We start from the raw sequence: 15,874 nt of genomic DNA on the forward strand, positions 1-15,874 counted from the left end.
GCGGGCAAAGCTACCAGATGTTAAAAAAAAGTAAAGCTAAAGAAAACTGAATGAATTATTGAACTAATTATTTTAAAATGTATATTTAACAAAATTATAAACAATACATTTTAATTAGAACTGGCTGGAGAAAATGTCATGAAGAAAGAACTAAAACTCCGAGACTAAATAACAAAAAAAAAAAATGCTAAATCAAGTTACGAACATGGTAATCTGGCCATACTGGTGCTAAAACGACGTAACTCATTGTCAGATTCGCTGAGCGCAAAGTAACGGCCCCACGATAGGCGCCACCTCATTATTCTTTCCGTCATGGATCACTCCGATATCAGGTACGCAGTCCGCACAACAACGGGCGTTCATGATGAGTTAGAGTAAAAGGGCTTCGAAGACTTCTTATTGAATTTTTTTTTTTTGAAAGCTTAACAAACGTAAAGTCGGCAAGTGAGTAGAGCTTTTCTAATTTTGTAACAATGGTTCAAATTGAAGTCTTCCCTTCAGAGGGCTAAAAAGCCTTTGGAAAGGGGCGCACACGTAAAATCAAATCTAATCCACAGCAGTATCCTTAAGCTATAATTCCATGTCTAGCATTCCAGGCGCTGCGAGTATAAGATTTGTTAGCTGAATAAAGCGCTGAGATTCATAACTCCTAGAACGCTTGGCATGGAGCTCTAGCTTTAGTTCTGCCTCGCAGTCTACCCATTTCTTAACATTTACGAGAGTTTGACTCACATCCTTGAAGATAATAAAGTTATGATAAAGACATACATTCACATAGTCGCTTATTAGTTACCATCAGCGCCGAGCGCCTCTTCAATTAATGCACTCATTTGTGATTGCTTTGTAGTGACTAAGAAACGTATGCGCCAAATGAGCGTCGATTGAGCAATTGAGTGATGACGCGCGCGGGCAATGGACTGAGCGGCTACTGAATGACTGCAGTCAAGTGTTTTAATTGGGGAGCGGGCAATGAACGCGTAGGTGTGTTGATCTTGTTTGTCGTTGCATTGCTGCTATTTGTTTTCATTGTAGGCACATCTTTTTTCTTTCGTATTTCTACTACTGCTAACGTTGTTGTTATCTAACCAATTCACACCTAGTATGTTTGTGTGTGTGTGTGTGTGTGTATGTAGAAATGTATTCTGCGGTTCATTAACTTTTCGGTCACACTTTCCGGTGAAAATGCGGTCAACAGCCGCGCCACGCAGATTTTCGTATTTGCATATTTGCATATGCACACTCACACACGCACACACATACATATAGTAGATGCTCTCTATGCACGACCACGTGTAAGTTGGCGCTGTTTCCGCACATTGACCGACATTAGCGGCTTCGGCGCGCGTTGAGCCGCTTGTATTCTACTTTTGTAAAAATTACAAAAAATAAAAATAATTAAAGCAGTATAGTAATAAATATTGTGGCAATCAAATGCACGAGCGCGAAATTGTTGCTAATCTTTGTACGCCTAAATACATTTTGCCTAATTTCTTTCTTTCTTTTCTGGTTTTGACAAAAATGTTGCAATTAATTTCTGAGCTCGTGTAAGTCGTAAATGCAACAAAATATGTGGTGGGAAAACGTGTCGCGGCTGCAACGTACACAAACTAATATATTTTGTTGCAATTTTCTCTTTTGTTGTTTATCAAATGCAATTTCTGGGTTCATTGCCCGCTCGAGGGCAAATTTCTAACCAGACGTTTGTTTACGTTCTCGGCGCTTGTCTATAGAAGCAAACGTTTTTTCTATTATTAACTTTTTGCGTTGTTCACTAAAAATAAAAATTTTTAATGTCTGCATTTGTCACAGGGTAATATCTAATGTTTTCGCGCTAGTCTGAAGTGTATCTTGAATGTCCATTAATTTTTTTTTTTTTTGTCAAATTCATAGCACGAATTTTTCAGCTGCGGTGGTACAAAATTATTGACAGAAACGTCTGTCTATAAAATTGAGAAAAATGGGTTGAATGAGTGAACATTTTTTTGTACAACCAATTGGTTTTTTGTTAGGGTATTCTATTGCAAGTGCAACGTAACACGGAAACAAAAAAATTAAAAACTATCGCATAGGACTAATTTATAGGATAATTTTTTTTACTTGCTAAATTTTTCAGGAGAGAATATTAAGAATCAGGGCCGTAGAGAGCATATCCGGGCCCCGGGGGAAAAGTGCAAATGCGGGCCCTTTCCAATTATGTCTACTTCATATAATTCGGAATTACTCTCGAGTCCGGGCCTCTCTGAGAACTCCGGGCCCGGGGTAAAAAGTCCCCGATCCCTCCCCCTCTCGTCGGGCCTGTTAAGAATAGGTTGATTCCGGAATTGAAAATTTCGCGATCCCGTTTTATGAAAGCTGAAGGATACGTATTTTACGCCTGCATAAAACTAAAAAAAAAATTAAAACTGATGAAATTGACGCAACTAAAAAGTATCGGAATCCCATTTATTGAGAGATTGGGATAATCTTTTAAAACTTGCTTAAATTTTTTAGCAGAAAATCCTAGAGATAGACTCATACCAAAAATTGAAAGCTTTTAAAAATATCAGGATCTCGCTTTATGAAAGTTAAAGGGAACTAATTCAACACCAGCATACAATTTTTAGAGCAAAATACTAAAAGTGATGACGAAAATTTAAGCATCAAAATAAAATCGGGATCCCGTTATATGACAGTTAGAAGATATTATAATAATTGTAGGTCGATCGATTTTGATATTTTAAAAACTTCAAAGAAGGCCCTCTAGGCTGCGGTGTTTTTTGGCTCTAAGTAATTTTGATAATATGTACGTGTTTAAATAAGCTTTTCATATACGCTTTTCGTATTAACTTACTGGAAATTTCCATAAATTGGCGATGCTGAACTTAATTTTTGAAAATTAAAAAAGTTTCCAATAAAAAAAAATAAAAAATTAGTTTGGGGAAAGTGGAATGCGTTTTTATTTATTTTTTTTTTATTTTGCGCAAATGTTTTAAAATTAATTTACGGTCTTTAGCTCTTTATTTCTGTGATACTTATAAAATATCTAATATCGCGCCCTAACCTTGAAAGAGAATAAATTTTTCAGTAGAAATAAAAATTACAGTTTTTTTATTACAATTGTCGCCATAACTTTGTTACGGTACTGCATAAGGCTTTCCCCTTTTAATAGATTCTGCGTATGGTGGTAAGTTGTGGGTTTCTATCAAAAATAGAAAATCGAACATATTGCCGTTTTTGACTTTTTGGTGATCAGGCCTCGATATTTTAAAAATAATCCAAAATTTAGCAAAACTTTGACACTTGCGAAATTTCCCTAAACTAGAAAAAATTCCGAAAAATTCTAGAAATCAACTAAATTAAGAAATCAACTAAATTAAGCAAAAACAAAAACATGAAACTAATCAATTTTCAAAACTCAAAATATTGCATAATTTACAAAAATTTGTGTGTTTATAGAATTTCTCTAAACTAAAATAAAATTTTTCGAAAAATTTAAAAACCAACTAAATTAAAAATGTCCTTGAATTGCAAAAAAAAAAAACTGAAACCAAAAAATTTTCACAATTTTTTTAGCGCATACACTTCTGTTAGGTATTTGACCGGGCTCCTCCTGCTATTTGCGGTGTGCGTTTTCCTTTTGTTCCACAAATGGAAGGACCTACAGTTTCAAGCCGACTCTAAACGGCAGATAATTTTGTATTGTATAAGGAACTTTTTTTTCTAATTTAGCAAATAGCCTAAATTAAAAAAAAAAATCCAAAACTTAAAAAATTTCTCAGCAAAGTCATCAAAAATTCACTAAATCAAACAAATTAAATAATAGCGAACCGGTGATAGTTTGGCCAACCGGAAAACTTGAAGTAATATCAAAAATGTTATCGATTTAATATTCTTAAAATTTTCTAAAATAATAATGCAAAAATTTGAAAAAATTGTTCGGCGGGAGCTGAAAGTTGGCTTTAAAATGAATACAACATGCATTACAACAACTTATATAAAATAAATTAAAAATCAAAAAATTTTTAACTTCATTGCAGCATAAAATACTTAAAAAAAATTCTTACAAAGTCTCATAAGTCTTATTTCTTTATAAAAAAATGTTTAGATATCAATTCGACCTGAGCAATTATTCCGGCGAAATATTTCCTATCTTAATAACTAGCTCACTAATTTATTTACATAAACCATCCTGAATATACTTAGATTCTTTAATTTAACCAATTTTTTTTTTTTTAATTTTATTCTCCTCTTTACTCAATAAATTCATTAAATAGTAAAAAAGCAAAAAATACAACCACTTCTTGCCTTTACCTCATGACTCCAATTCGTTTACTCTGTGTATCTACAAGAAGAGACGAAAGCCCAAGGGGCAATGATGACTTGTGCTACCCCAACACCCTCACGCCATAAGTCAGAAAAGTACTGACCAGTGAGCAGTAGAAACTTCTGCTTTCACATCAATTTTTGCTAAATTTTTAGTTCTCTAATTTTTTTATATTTTTTCTTACCACTGCAGCTAATTGTTTGTATTGCACCATTGTGTTGCCAACCGGTTGGACTGTTGCACATTGTCTCTGCTGCCTGCGCCACCGCCAAGCGTAGCCCACTCCCACTAACTAGTTTTTCACCCGCTCTCCCACTCTTCCATTCGTGCGGCGCTACCAGCATTTCTCTAATCGCAAATCGTCAATTTGGGTTTTGTGCTGTTCTGTGCTTTGCAACATTTAGTTGCAAGCAGTTGGTAACAGCGACATTTGACTATGCTGCACTAGAACACAATTGTTTGTATGTATGTATGTATGTATGTATGGGTGTATGTGGGTATATACTCGTACACGTTTCTATGCAAATAAATGTGTAGGTGCGAGCGCTGGAGGGACGGTGGGTACAGGGTGCACTGCCTGTAGGTGCAGTCAAAAAGTACATTTACTCCATTGCGCTGCTTTTCTTTAATTGGTTTCCTTATGCAGCCTCATTCGTAGCTGCAGCAATCAGTTGCAAAAACCGGCCGGTTGTCAGCTGCCTAAACAAATCTATACGCAAGCAAACAAGCACACCGACATGCACACGCGCACACACGCACAAACATGCAGTTATGTATTAATCTGCAACAGCGTACGTGCCTTGTAGAGGAACGCAAAATCTTTGCTTTTCACTTCATCCGTTGCCACCTCCGCCATCGGCCTATCTCCATACACCTTCAACTGTGTAAGTTTATTACATTGCCATTTCACTGCTTGTTTCTTTCTCTCTCTCTCTATTCTCTCTTTTGCTTGTGCGCTTTTTCGCTTTTCTCAGTTGCTGCATTTCTGTTTTGCGCTCGGCCCATTTCGTTTTTCGCTCTGCATTTGCATTTTCCACATTGACGCTCTCCATGGCTCCATTTCGCTGCAGCTATGAGCTTCTCCCCACCAGCCACAGCCACAGCCACCAGCCACCAGTCCGTAATGTCTGTCTATCAACGCTCAACCAACCTGACCTCCCATCTTTCTTGCTTTGGGTTATTTAGTATCTGCTATGGCATTGTGTTTGGATTAGCAAAAACTCTTTGGCTGCGAGCCTAGGTGTTTCCTATGCCGAACTGATAGCCCAACAGACCATTGGGTTGGCGCTGGTAGAGAAAATGCGTAACAACGTCAAGGGAAAAATTTATTCAAAATTAAGGACAAGACTTTTCTATACTTCAGACATCAAAACTCTCCTTGACAAGACTGACTAGCACTTTTTTAAACTATAACATGTAGTAGAACATGTAATGTAGAACATAAGGGGCCATAAAACTGCGTACAAGAATCAAAACAAGATTCTGAAAAGTTTGAAATATTGATGAAAATATGTAGAATTTTTATGAATCGTGTACAAAGTTTGAGACTATGTTTTATACCGCATTTGCTACTCTTATGAAATGAACTATATTTTTAGAAAAAATGACAGAAAATTAAAAAAACCAAAAGAGAGGTATTCAAAATATCGCGTTGCTAATTAGGTGCATGCCACCATCTGTACTGTCTCAGTAAACTCAGTTATTATTAAGTATTCCCAGCGTTCCTTGCTCCATCTGCAGTTGGTCTATTGCTCACTGGGTCTTCGCTACGCATTAGTTGCTTCCATTTAGTGCACTTCTATGCATATCTGTTGAGGATTTGGCGCCCTCACTTTGCCTCCCTCTCCACACTATCCCAATACCGGTTGTTGTGTCCAGCAAACAGCATTCAGTGCTCATTTTTCAACGTTGCCGGTCGCGCTGCCATCCAATCTTTCGCTTCTCTCATTTCCCTATACCTTTTGCTCCAATCCAACGCTTTGCCTTTCTCTCTGTTATATTATCTCTACCACTATGCGTTTTGCCTTTTTTATTTATTTTATTTTTATTTTTCAATTTTGCTTCAGCTTCCCTGTAAGTATTAATTATTTCTTTTTATTTTGTTACATTTTTCGCTTGCATATTCTCTGCTCTCACGTAATTTGCTTTCGCCCGCTCTTCTCAGCTCGTTTCAACGCAAATTACCGGTCGCGAAATTCTTTTTTGTTTTCCTTTTGTTTTTTGCCATCATTTTATGTTTTCGCAAAGTTTCTTGTTCTATTTTTAGTTTAATGTTTATGTTGGCTTTTATTTATTTTCTTTGTTCTGTAATCTTATTTGTTGGTTTGTACGTATTTAGTGTCGTCTTTACTGTTGTTGCTCTGTCAGTTGTATCAGTTCGTCGCTTGTTCACTTGGCCAGTCAGTTGTGTGGCTTGATGGTTAAGCCGGCTGGCCGTGTACTTGGATGACTACTTTTGCCGGCTGCCGCATCGGTCGTGCACCAATCATTTGTTGTCGCTTCTTTGGCTATTTTCGCGGAGCAGCGCTACTTCCTATCGGTGTATGCGTTTTTACTCTATCAGAGAATTGATTCTTTCTTCATTTCATTGCATTTCGATTATTTCTTTTGGTTATAATGCATTCGTCCAAGCTAGAGTCTCGTCGCCCTCACTCGCCCACCAACCGTGCATTGACTGTTGCATCTTTGTTGGGATCTGGAGCTGCTGTATCTGCTCGTTGTAGGTTTGGTTATTGCTGCTGTTGCTGTTGCTGTGGTTGCGTTGTACTATTTTGTTAGTTTTGCCAGTTTGTTGCCTGTCCGATTGTTCTCTTCATTTGTAGATTTAGTATTAGTTGTTTTTGCATATGCGCTTATACTCTGGGCCGACTCTGGTCTCTGGTTTGGTCGTATGTCTCCCTTAGTATCGCTATATCTTCTCTATCTCAATGTGCGCTTCGTTCGTTATATTCGTGGTCGTTACTCGTAGTCGGCTGCCGGTGTTGGTGTGTTAGTACGCAGCGCACAGTGGATTTCATAGACAAACTAAAATTATAGTTTCTAACTGCTGATAAAACTTAGATGCTTGGGTAGTGATGTGATGTTATGATTACAGGTGAACCAGGAGTATTTTCGTAATATTACTCATTCAAGTAAAGAATACATTTTACTTATCTTCATTTTGCTTAATTCAATAATTCCATTTCTTTTTATTCCTCCGTAACTGATATTATATCAACCACATTTTCACATTTATTCATTCATGGAGCGGCAGCCTTAGTCGAATGGGTTAGTACGGGAGTGCGTTGGCTCGAATCTCCATGCATGAAATACCAAATGATACGAAACGTTTTTTGTAATAGCGGTCGCCCTTTCGCTGGCAATGGCAAGCCTCCGAGCGTATTTATGCCCTGAAAAAGCTCATAAAAAGACAATTTTCCATGCGGAGTTGGCCTAAAACTGAAGGCCCCTCCATTTGCAGAACATTTTTTTAAATTTTTTTTTCATATTTAATTTCACCAGAGAACTTAAAACGACCGAAGGTACAGTTTCTGACACGTACCGCTTACAAACAATTTTCCTCTAGGAAACTTCGTGCCACAAAAAAAAAATTCATTCTAAAATATTCTGCTGAGTTTATGTGTTGAAATTCCATAGCCGACTTTTGTTATAAATTTTCTAATCTCATTTAATTTTATGTCTCTCACTTCGTGTCAAATTAATTTTGATTCATTTCTTCCCATTACATTTCGTTATGTTTTATTTCGTATCATTAAACTCATTTTAATAATTTTATTTCATTTCAATACAATTCGTTTCATTTAATTTTATCCTGCTTCGTTTGATTTTATTTAAATTTTTTCAAACTGACTGAATTTCATTAGCTTTCCATAATTTCTTTCATTCCAAACCAATTCTTTCAGTTCAGTCTACATTATTTCGTTTTATTTCACTTTATTTTAATTCACTACATATGATTTTTCCATTTCCTTTCACTCCATTTAATTTTATTTGATTCCAATTCCATTTATTCCTTTTAGTTTCCTTTCACTTCACTTCACTTTTATTTGATTGAATTTCTTTTCGTTCCATTTCATTCCATTTTATTTCATTCCATTTTATTTCATTCCATTTTATTTCATTCCATTCCTGTTTATTGCATTTAACTTCCTCTGCCTTCTTTCCCAATTATTCCATTTCGTGCCTATCGCGTCAGAAGCTGTTCCATTGAATTTCTTTCCATTTCATTCCGTCCATTCGGCATCACATGCTTGTCTATCACTTCATCTAATCAATGTGACGGTGATTGATTGCTTTTTGGCCTACAGTACCTAACCGCGTTCGCCGTCGTTGCTGCTATTGGAATTTACTCTGTGCCTCTGTTGCCACTGTCTCTTCCCCAACTATGCATTTAACTGCCTTTTGTTTCTGGTATTGCTACGCGTTGTTTGGCGCTTTGCTTTGGCTGCCTCTTTTCTTCCCCTCCTCAACATCCCACTCTTGTGCTCCCCTTGCCAGCACTGCTGCTGATGTCGTCGTTTGGATTGTGAATTGCTTCACTTTGCTATGGTTTGGTTTGCTATTTTTTTCTTTTTTTGCATGTTTTTTTGTCTTCTTATTTCATTTTTCAATTTTTACTCACATGCTTTGCTGTGTTTTTGCTTCTGCTCAAAATGCTTTGGCTATTGTTGTTGTTATTGCATTTGAGACGCTTTTGTACGATGTCTGTTGTCGGTGTTCTCTATTTTCCCCAATCGCAGTGTGCCTTTTCGCATTCATATTCGTACTATATTCTCGCGCGCTCTCTGCATTCAGTTATTCGCCGATAATTGATGTCAAAGGACGCGTTACGGCGTCGGTCATACGGCGCGTATAATTAACAAGGATTTCGATAATAAACCAATTATTGCAAAATTTGTTCCGGGTTCAGTGATTTTTCTTGTCCTTCCGCTTCAAGTGTTGCCATATTTATTTGATTGTTTTTTTTTGCTTGTGTTTGTTGGTCTTCCCCATGTTTTTTTTTTTTTTTGTGATTATCGGTTATTGCATTGACTTCATACCTCTTTATCGATAAACATACACACTAGCAAAACAATACGCGTGCGCGCTCGTTCATTCAACGCCCTCTTTACTGTTGTCTTCAGCTTTGCTTTCAACTCAACCAGAATTGCCGTTAAAGTTAGCCTACCGCCACAATGCCAAAAGAAGATCCATTTGTAAATCGCGCCCAGTTGCTGAAAGCTATCAAAAAGTATCCGGAGATATGGGATTCAAACAACAAACTGCACATGTGTCGCAGCGTCACAGCGCCCATGTGGAACGAGATAGCTGAACAGTTTGGCGGCCACGTGCCAACAGGTAAGAAAGAGAAAACTAATACTTCTTTACATTTATCATTTGTTTACAATGCGATCCTAAAAAGCTTTCAGGCTGGGAAAGTCGGGTACAGATTTAGTTGCTGAAATGTAGATGAGTTGTAACTACCACTCAGTAAGAAATCTATTAAAATAACTTACACATTCTTTCCAAATCTCGCTTTTGAGTGCCACCATTTCTCTGTGCCTTATGTCGATCAGATAAATTACTTTCTTCTGGAAGGTTTTTAGTACTAGTTTAGGTTGTACGGAATATAAACATTTTTCATCCAAATTATCTAGCTACGAGCGGAAGGCGGAAATACGTGGTAGCTTTCCCGGCCTACAAAGTTGAATATTAGTTTGTTTTCTTGAAATATTGGGTATTTAGCTATAGACTCCTCAAAGAGAATCCATGTAGTGGGACGTAACGCAACTTCGAGTCGCTCCTACAGTAGGTGAGCTATACGGCGGATCATGGCGTGGAATTATATCACCATCTGCTGAACACTGATACCTAATATCCTGAGGCTACCATTTGTGACGTAAACGCTTGCTTTAAAAATTTCTTCCGTACACTCTTTCGCTCAAAAACCAGCTTGTGACTGACAACCCCATCTACGAACCCGATTTGCCTTAATGTAATCTCTATTCCGCTTGAAAATCAATTTATATATTTTTGTTCTGGTTGGGTTATTCAAGATTTAAAAGAAGCCTTTGGGTATTCTTTCTAAAGCTACTGTAACATAAATCTTTCTTCCCCTCACCCATAGTCAAACTGCAGTCGATATGGAGTCAAATGAAGTACCACTACCACAATCTGGTGCATCGCCAGATCCTCCATAAGGAACGTTTCACCACGAAGTGGGAGCATTTCGAACCGATGTCTTTCATGTACAACATCACTGTGGCGAAGATAGTGGGTGCAGCCGGTGGCAACGATGGCAGTCAACAGCATTTGCAGTCACCAACATCAGTTTCATTGCCCACACCACCGCCAACACCAACAGCACCGCAAACGCAGGGACGCGGTCGTCCAAGTGGTAGTTTCACATGGTTGCCGCCACAATCACAAACACAGCCTCAAACACAACAACAGCAAGAACATCAATTGCAACAACAGTTGGTGCAGACTCCCTTACTAGCGGCACATAATCAAACACAACCTCAATTGCATGACCAACTGAGTCCAAGTGGTTTACCACAACCATTGCTTACGTCGACACCACTAACACCCCAAACGGAGGTAAGCGTTGAGACGAGCCCTTTTATTGGCTTCACTGGGCTCGTCCCACCGGCGGCCATAACCGTGGAGGCCACAACAACGCCGATGCGTAAACCGGGGCGCCCTGGTTCGATGAACAACAGCATGCGTGGACGCATCATCGACGTAATCAAAGAGCATCCGCCTTTGTGGGCTGGACGACAGCAGGAGACTATACCAGGTCAGCGTAAGACGCAGAATCGTACTTCGGCAGTTTGGAAAGAAGTTGCGGCGCAATTGGGACTCACAGCAAGTAAGTAGAGCAAGAAGATTAAGGCTGGATTGTAGGATGTAGCTAAAGAGATTAAATGGAAATGTACTAATATGTTTTTCTTCCATCTCTCTCCTCTCTCTCTCACTCTCTCCTCCTTTCTCTTTGTAACCTACAGGCCTCGTGCAAACGCGCTGGTCCATCATCAAACAGCGCTACGTGGATGAATTACAGAAGGAACGACGCGCCCACTTCACTCAACAATCCTTTCACTCCACTTGGGAGCACTTCGAGCGCATGGAATTCATGCGTGACATACTTATCAAGAAGGTGGACGAGCGCGAACAAACGCGTGAGCAAATACAAGAGATCGTAAGTGAACATCAGCAATTGCAATCGGCGGCGGCACAGCACATGCGTTATATGCGCCTGGGTATGCCGCCACCGATGAGCATGTTGGGCACTACGTCGGGCGTTTATGAGGACGGCGGTGTAGTGGGCATGACACCACTGCATCAAGCGGGCGGAGTAGTAGGCAGCGTTGGTGCCGCGGGTATGGGAAGAAGGATGGGTGCCGGGGGACGTGTGAAGACCGAAACGGACTTGGAATGGGATCCGTTTGAGATGATACTGCATGTACATGGCACTGAACCGGCAGCTAATTGAAGTGACAGCGAGGTGGATGTGAAGAAAAGTTTTGATTAAATAGAAGGAAAATAATAAGGCGGAATAATTTGGAGGCATAAAGAGTATAAACAAGTTTTTGCTGGGTCGCTTGAAGGATAATTAATTAAGCCAGAACCAACCAGAGAATATAAAACGAATTTGAGTAACCTAGAAAGTTGTGAAAAACGTCGTTCTGTCATATTTCGAGGGACCGAGAATATCAAACTTAGAGTATTGACTTGAGAATGGATTTAGTTTATGAGTGGAAGAAGTTACATAAAAATCGATAGGAATCTGTTAAAAAAACAACTACTCAAAGAAATCGACTGATAATACCACACTATGGCATATATAACAGCCTTTTAACAAAAAATATCATCTTTAGAGATATAAGAAGTAAATATTGACTAACTGAAACTACACTGGAGTATCCGCTGCTATGCGGAAGGACTTTCTTGGGTGTATTTGTGACCACATTTGTATTTTATTAAATCTTTTGGTAGTCTTATAAAAGGGAATGAAAAATAGTTGATCAAATCAACCTAAACGATAATAACTGTATTTAGAAACCTTCAAAAGGAAATGCTAGTAGAGGCAAGACTGAGATGACGCAACTATTCAACAAAATGTCTGCATAAAATATTACTATTGAAACACTTGAAATACACTGAAAAAAATATCAGTCAAACAAGTACTGATATTTTTTAATTTGATATTTTATTATCTACATATATAATATATGTATGTGTAATCTGAAAAATTGTATGACTAAAAGTAGTTTAAAACTTTGTACACCTTTATTTAGAAAAACTAGCAATACAAAATTCTACTTTCAAGACGTAACTAAATATTATATAAATTCTACAAGTATATTTTCAAGGTTATGTTTTGTAATGACATACTTACACGCGATTACATAGATTACAAATAAATAAAAATATCTTTAAAATAATAAAAAAAGGGTTTTATTTTAATTAGCAGCTCTAGAAAGGTGAGCTGGGATATTCATACCCACATTCCTTTATTTAGAGGCGAGCAATCACGCGGCAAACAAAATAAAATTAACTAAAAAAATAAATAAATAATAATAAAATAAAAAATAAATAAATAAGAAATGTAATAAATAAAATAAAATAAGGTAACATCAAATAAAATAAATGACCTAAAACAAAATTTTTAGATCCAATTAACTAAAATAAAAAAAACCTATAATAAATCTAAAATAAAGTAAAATAAGCTGAAGTGATATAATAAAGAAAGAAGTTAAAATAAATAAAACTAAACTAAACGGAGGATGGTTCCATATGTAGAAGTCCACGCAAGTGGAGAAAGTTACTGATCGCCATTCACTTGAGGATTCTTCTACATATGGTTCAAGCAGCTCACAACGTCCGGGATTAGCCCACGTATCCTCTGGGTAGCTTCCGAACATCCGTTCGGGAGTGAGCTAACGTGAGAAGGCGAAACATTCCAGAAAAGCTGGTTGTGCGTTGGGTTTGGGACCCGCCACTTAAAAATCCCTCCCAATGAAAAGTTTAAAAAAGCCTCAGATGAGACCTCCCTATACTGAGGACGACCCCTGCAAAGGAACTAAGGACTATGATTTGAGGGCATGCACCTGGAATGTCCGGTCCCTTAATGGGGAAGGTGCCTCTGCCCGGCTGGTTGATGTCCTCGTGAGAGTAAAGGCTGACATCACTGCCATCCAAGAGATGCGATGGACGGGGCAAGGTAAGAAAACCATAGGACCTTGCGACGTCTACTACAGCTGCCATGTAAAGGAGCGCAAATTCGGTGTCGGATTTGTTGTGGGAGAGAGACTTCGTTGCCAAGTACTCTCGTTCACTCCGGTGGACGAGCGTCTCGCAACAATCCGCATCAAAGCCCGTTTTTTTAACATATCGCTGATTTGCGCCCACGCCCCGACGGAAGAGAAGGACGATGCTACCAAAGATTCCTTCTATGAGCGCCTGGAACGTTCCTATGAGCGCTGCCCCCGCCACGACATAAAAATCGTGCTTGGCAACTTCAACGCCAGGGTGGGCAAGGAGGGCATTTTTGGTCCCACAGTCGGAAAATTCAGCCTGCATAACGAAACATCTGATAACGGACAGAGGCTGATCGACTTCGCCAGGGCCCGAAACATGGTAGTCTGCAGCACCAGATTCCGGCATAAAAAGATCCACCAAGCTACCTGGTTTTCTCCTGATCGAAAAACGCGAAACCAGATCGATCATGTTGTGATAGATGGAAGACACGCTTCTAGTGTATTAGATGTACGTACGATCCGAGGACCCAACATCGACTCGGATCATTACCTTGTTGCAGCCAAACTGCGCACACGCCTCTGTGCATCGAAAAACGTCTATCTAACTACGCAAAGAATGTTCGACATCGAAAAGCTGCAATCACAACAGACAGCAGAAGATTCGCCACTCGACTCTCACTCTTGCTCTCAGAGAGCACTGCCCAACAAACCAGCATGCACGGGCAATGGAGCTATATTTCTCGTTCTCTACGTACCGCCGCCGAAGAAGAAATCGGATACCGGCGAGCCCGAAAAAACAGTTGATACGACGAGGAATGTCATGCTGTCGCCGAAAGAAAAGATGCTGCCTATAGAGCCACTCTGCGATCGGGCGCAACGCGAGCCATGTGGGATCGCTACGGAGAGCTAAGGAAAGAAGAGAGACGTACTATTCGACAGAAGAAACAAGAGGCCGAAATACGTGAGTGCGAGGAGCCTGAGATGCTGGCCAATAGGAACAATGCCGGAAAATTCTACCAGAAAGTTCGGCGGCTTACAGAAGGTTTCAAGACCGGGGCGTTTTCCTGTAAGAACAAAGACGGCGATCTAGTGACCGACATCCATTCTTAAATTATGGAGGGAACACTTCTCGAACCTACTTAATAGTGAGAAGATCCCGATACCCCAATCGTTGACGACGGAATTGACGTTCCGCTACCCGACCATGACGAGGTGAGAATAGCGATAACGCGGCTAAAGAACAATAAAGCCGCGGGCGCCGACGGACTGCCGGCTGAGCTATTCAAACATGGTGGGGAGGAGCTGGTAAGGTGCATGCATCAGCTCCTATGCAAAATATGGTCGGATGAAAGCATGCCTGCCGTTTGGAATTTAAGTGTGCTCTGCCCAATCCATAAGAAGGGCGATCCTGCAATTTGTGCCAATTACCGCGGGATTAGTCTACTAAATATCGCCTATAAGGTTCTAGCGAGCGTATTCTGTGAAAGGCTGAATCCCACCGTCAACCAACTGATTGGACCTTATCAGTGTGGCTTTAGACCTGGAAAGTTTACCATCGACCAAATATTCACAATACGCCAAATCTTGGAAAAGACCCATGAAAGGAGAATCGACACACACCATCTTTTCGTCGACTTCAAAGCTGCATTCGACAGTACGGAAAGGAGTTGCTTGTATGCCGCGATGTCTGAATTTGGTATCCCCTCAAAACTAATACGGCTATGCAAGATGACGTTGATCAACACCAGCAGCGCCCTCAGATTTGGGAAGGACTTCTCGTATCGGACTCGCGTATCGGCACCCACGTCACTGTTGACAGTTACAATTTCGAGGTTGTAAAAGACTTCGTCTATTTAGGAACCAGCAGTAACACCGATAACAATGTCAGCCTTGAAATCCAACGCAGAATCTCTCTTGCCAACAAGTGCTACTTTGGACTAAGTAGGCAACTGAGCAGTAAAGTCCTCTCTCGACGAACAAAACTAACACTCTACAAGACTCTCATCATGCCCGTCCTAACGTATGGCGCAGAAGCGTGGACGATGACAACATCCGATGAAGCGACGCTTGGAGTGTTTGAGAGAAAGAAATAAATCAAAACAAACAAATATATATTTATATTAACATCAGGCGAACTCTAACCAAAAAGCAATACGTCAGAAGGCAAATTAAAATTAAATGAAGAATAAACAAGTTAAAATATAAAAAATAAAATAAATAGATTTAATTTCAAATTCAATAGAAATTAAATAAAATAGTTTGAAATAGAAAAAATAAGACTAAGTTTAGAATATTCAAATAAAAAAGTAAAGAAAGCAAAATGAATTAG

General features: G+C 39.2%; 1 protein-coding gene across 1 annotated transcript; it reads left to right on the forward strand.

Annotated features, from left to right (window-relative positions):
* Positions 1-9,083: 9,083 nt before the first annotated feature.
* LOC128860643 (uncharacterized) lies at positions 9,084-12,713 on the forward strand. Its single transcript, XM_054098281.1, has 3 exons — positions 9,084-9,640; positions 10,410-11,153; positions 11,290-12,713. The coding sequence occupies exons 1-3, from the start codon at positions 9,478-9,480 to the stop codon at positions 11,775-11,777; spliced, it is 1,395 nt and encodes a 464-aa protein (XP_053954256.1). The 5' UTR covers positions 9,084-9,477; the 3' UTR covers positions 11,778-12,713.
* Positions 12,714-15,874: the final 3,161 nt, after the last annotated feature.

Source organism: Anastrepha ludens, chromosome 4 (assembly GCF_028408465.1).
Source record: "Anastrepha ludens isolate Willacy chromosome 4, idAnaLude1.1, whole genome shotgun sequence".
NCBI classification, from domain to species: domain Eukaryota; kingdom Metazoa; phylum Arthropoda; class Insecta; order Diptera; family Tephritidae; genus Anastrepha; species Anastrepha ludens.

What these genes read in the sequence shown, in the direction of transcription:
- LOC128860643 (XM_054098281.1), top strand. Translation starts at nt 9,478, where the DNA reads ATGCCAAAAGAAGATCCATTTGTAAATCGCGCCCAGTTGCTGAAAGCT. An exon ending in TGGCGGCCACGTGCCAACAG is followed by an intron (nt 9,641 to 10,409) that starts GTAAGAAAGAGA and finishes CCTCACCCATAG; the next exon opens with TCAAACTGCAGTCGATATGG. An exon ending in GCAATTGGGACTCACAGCAA is followed by an intron (nt 11,154 to 11,289) that starts GTAAGTAGAGCA and finishes TGTAACCTACAG; the next exon opens with GCCTCGTGCAAACGCGCTGG.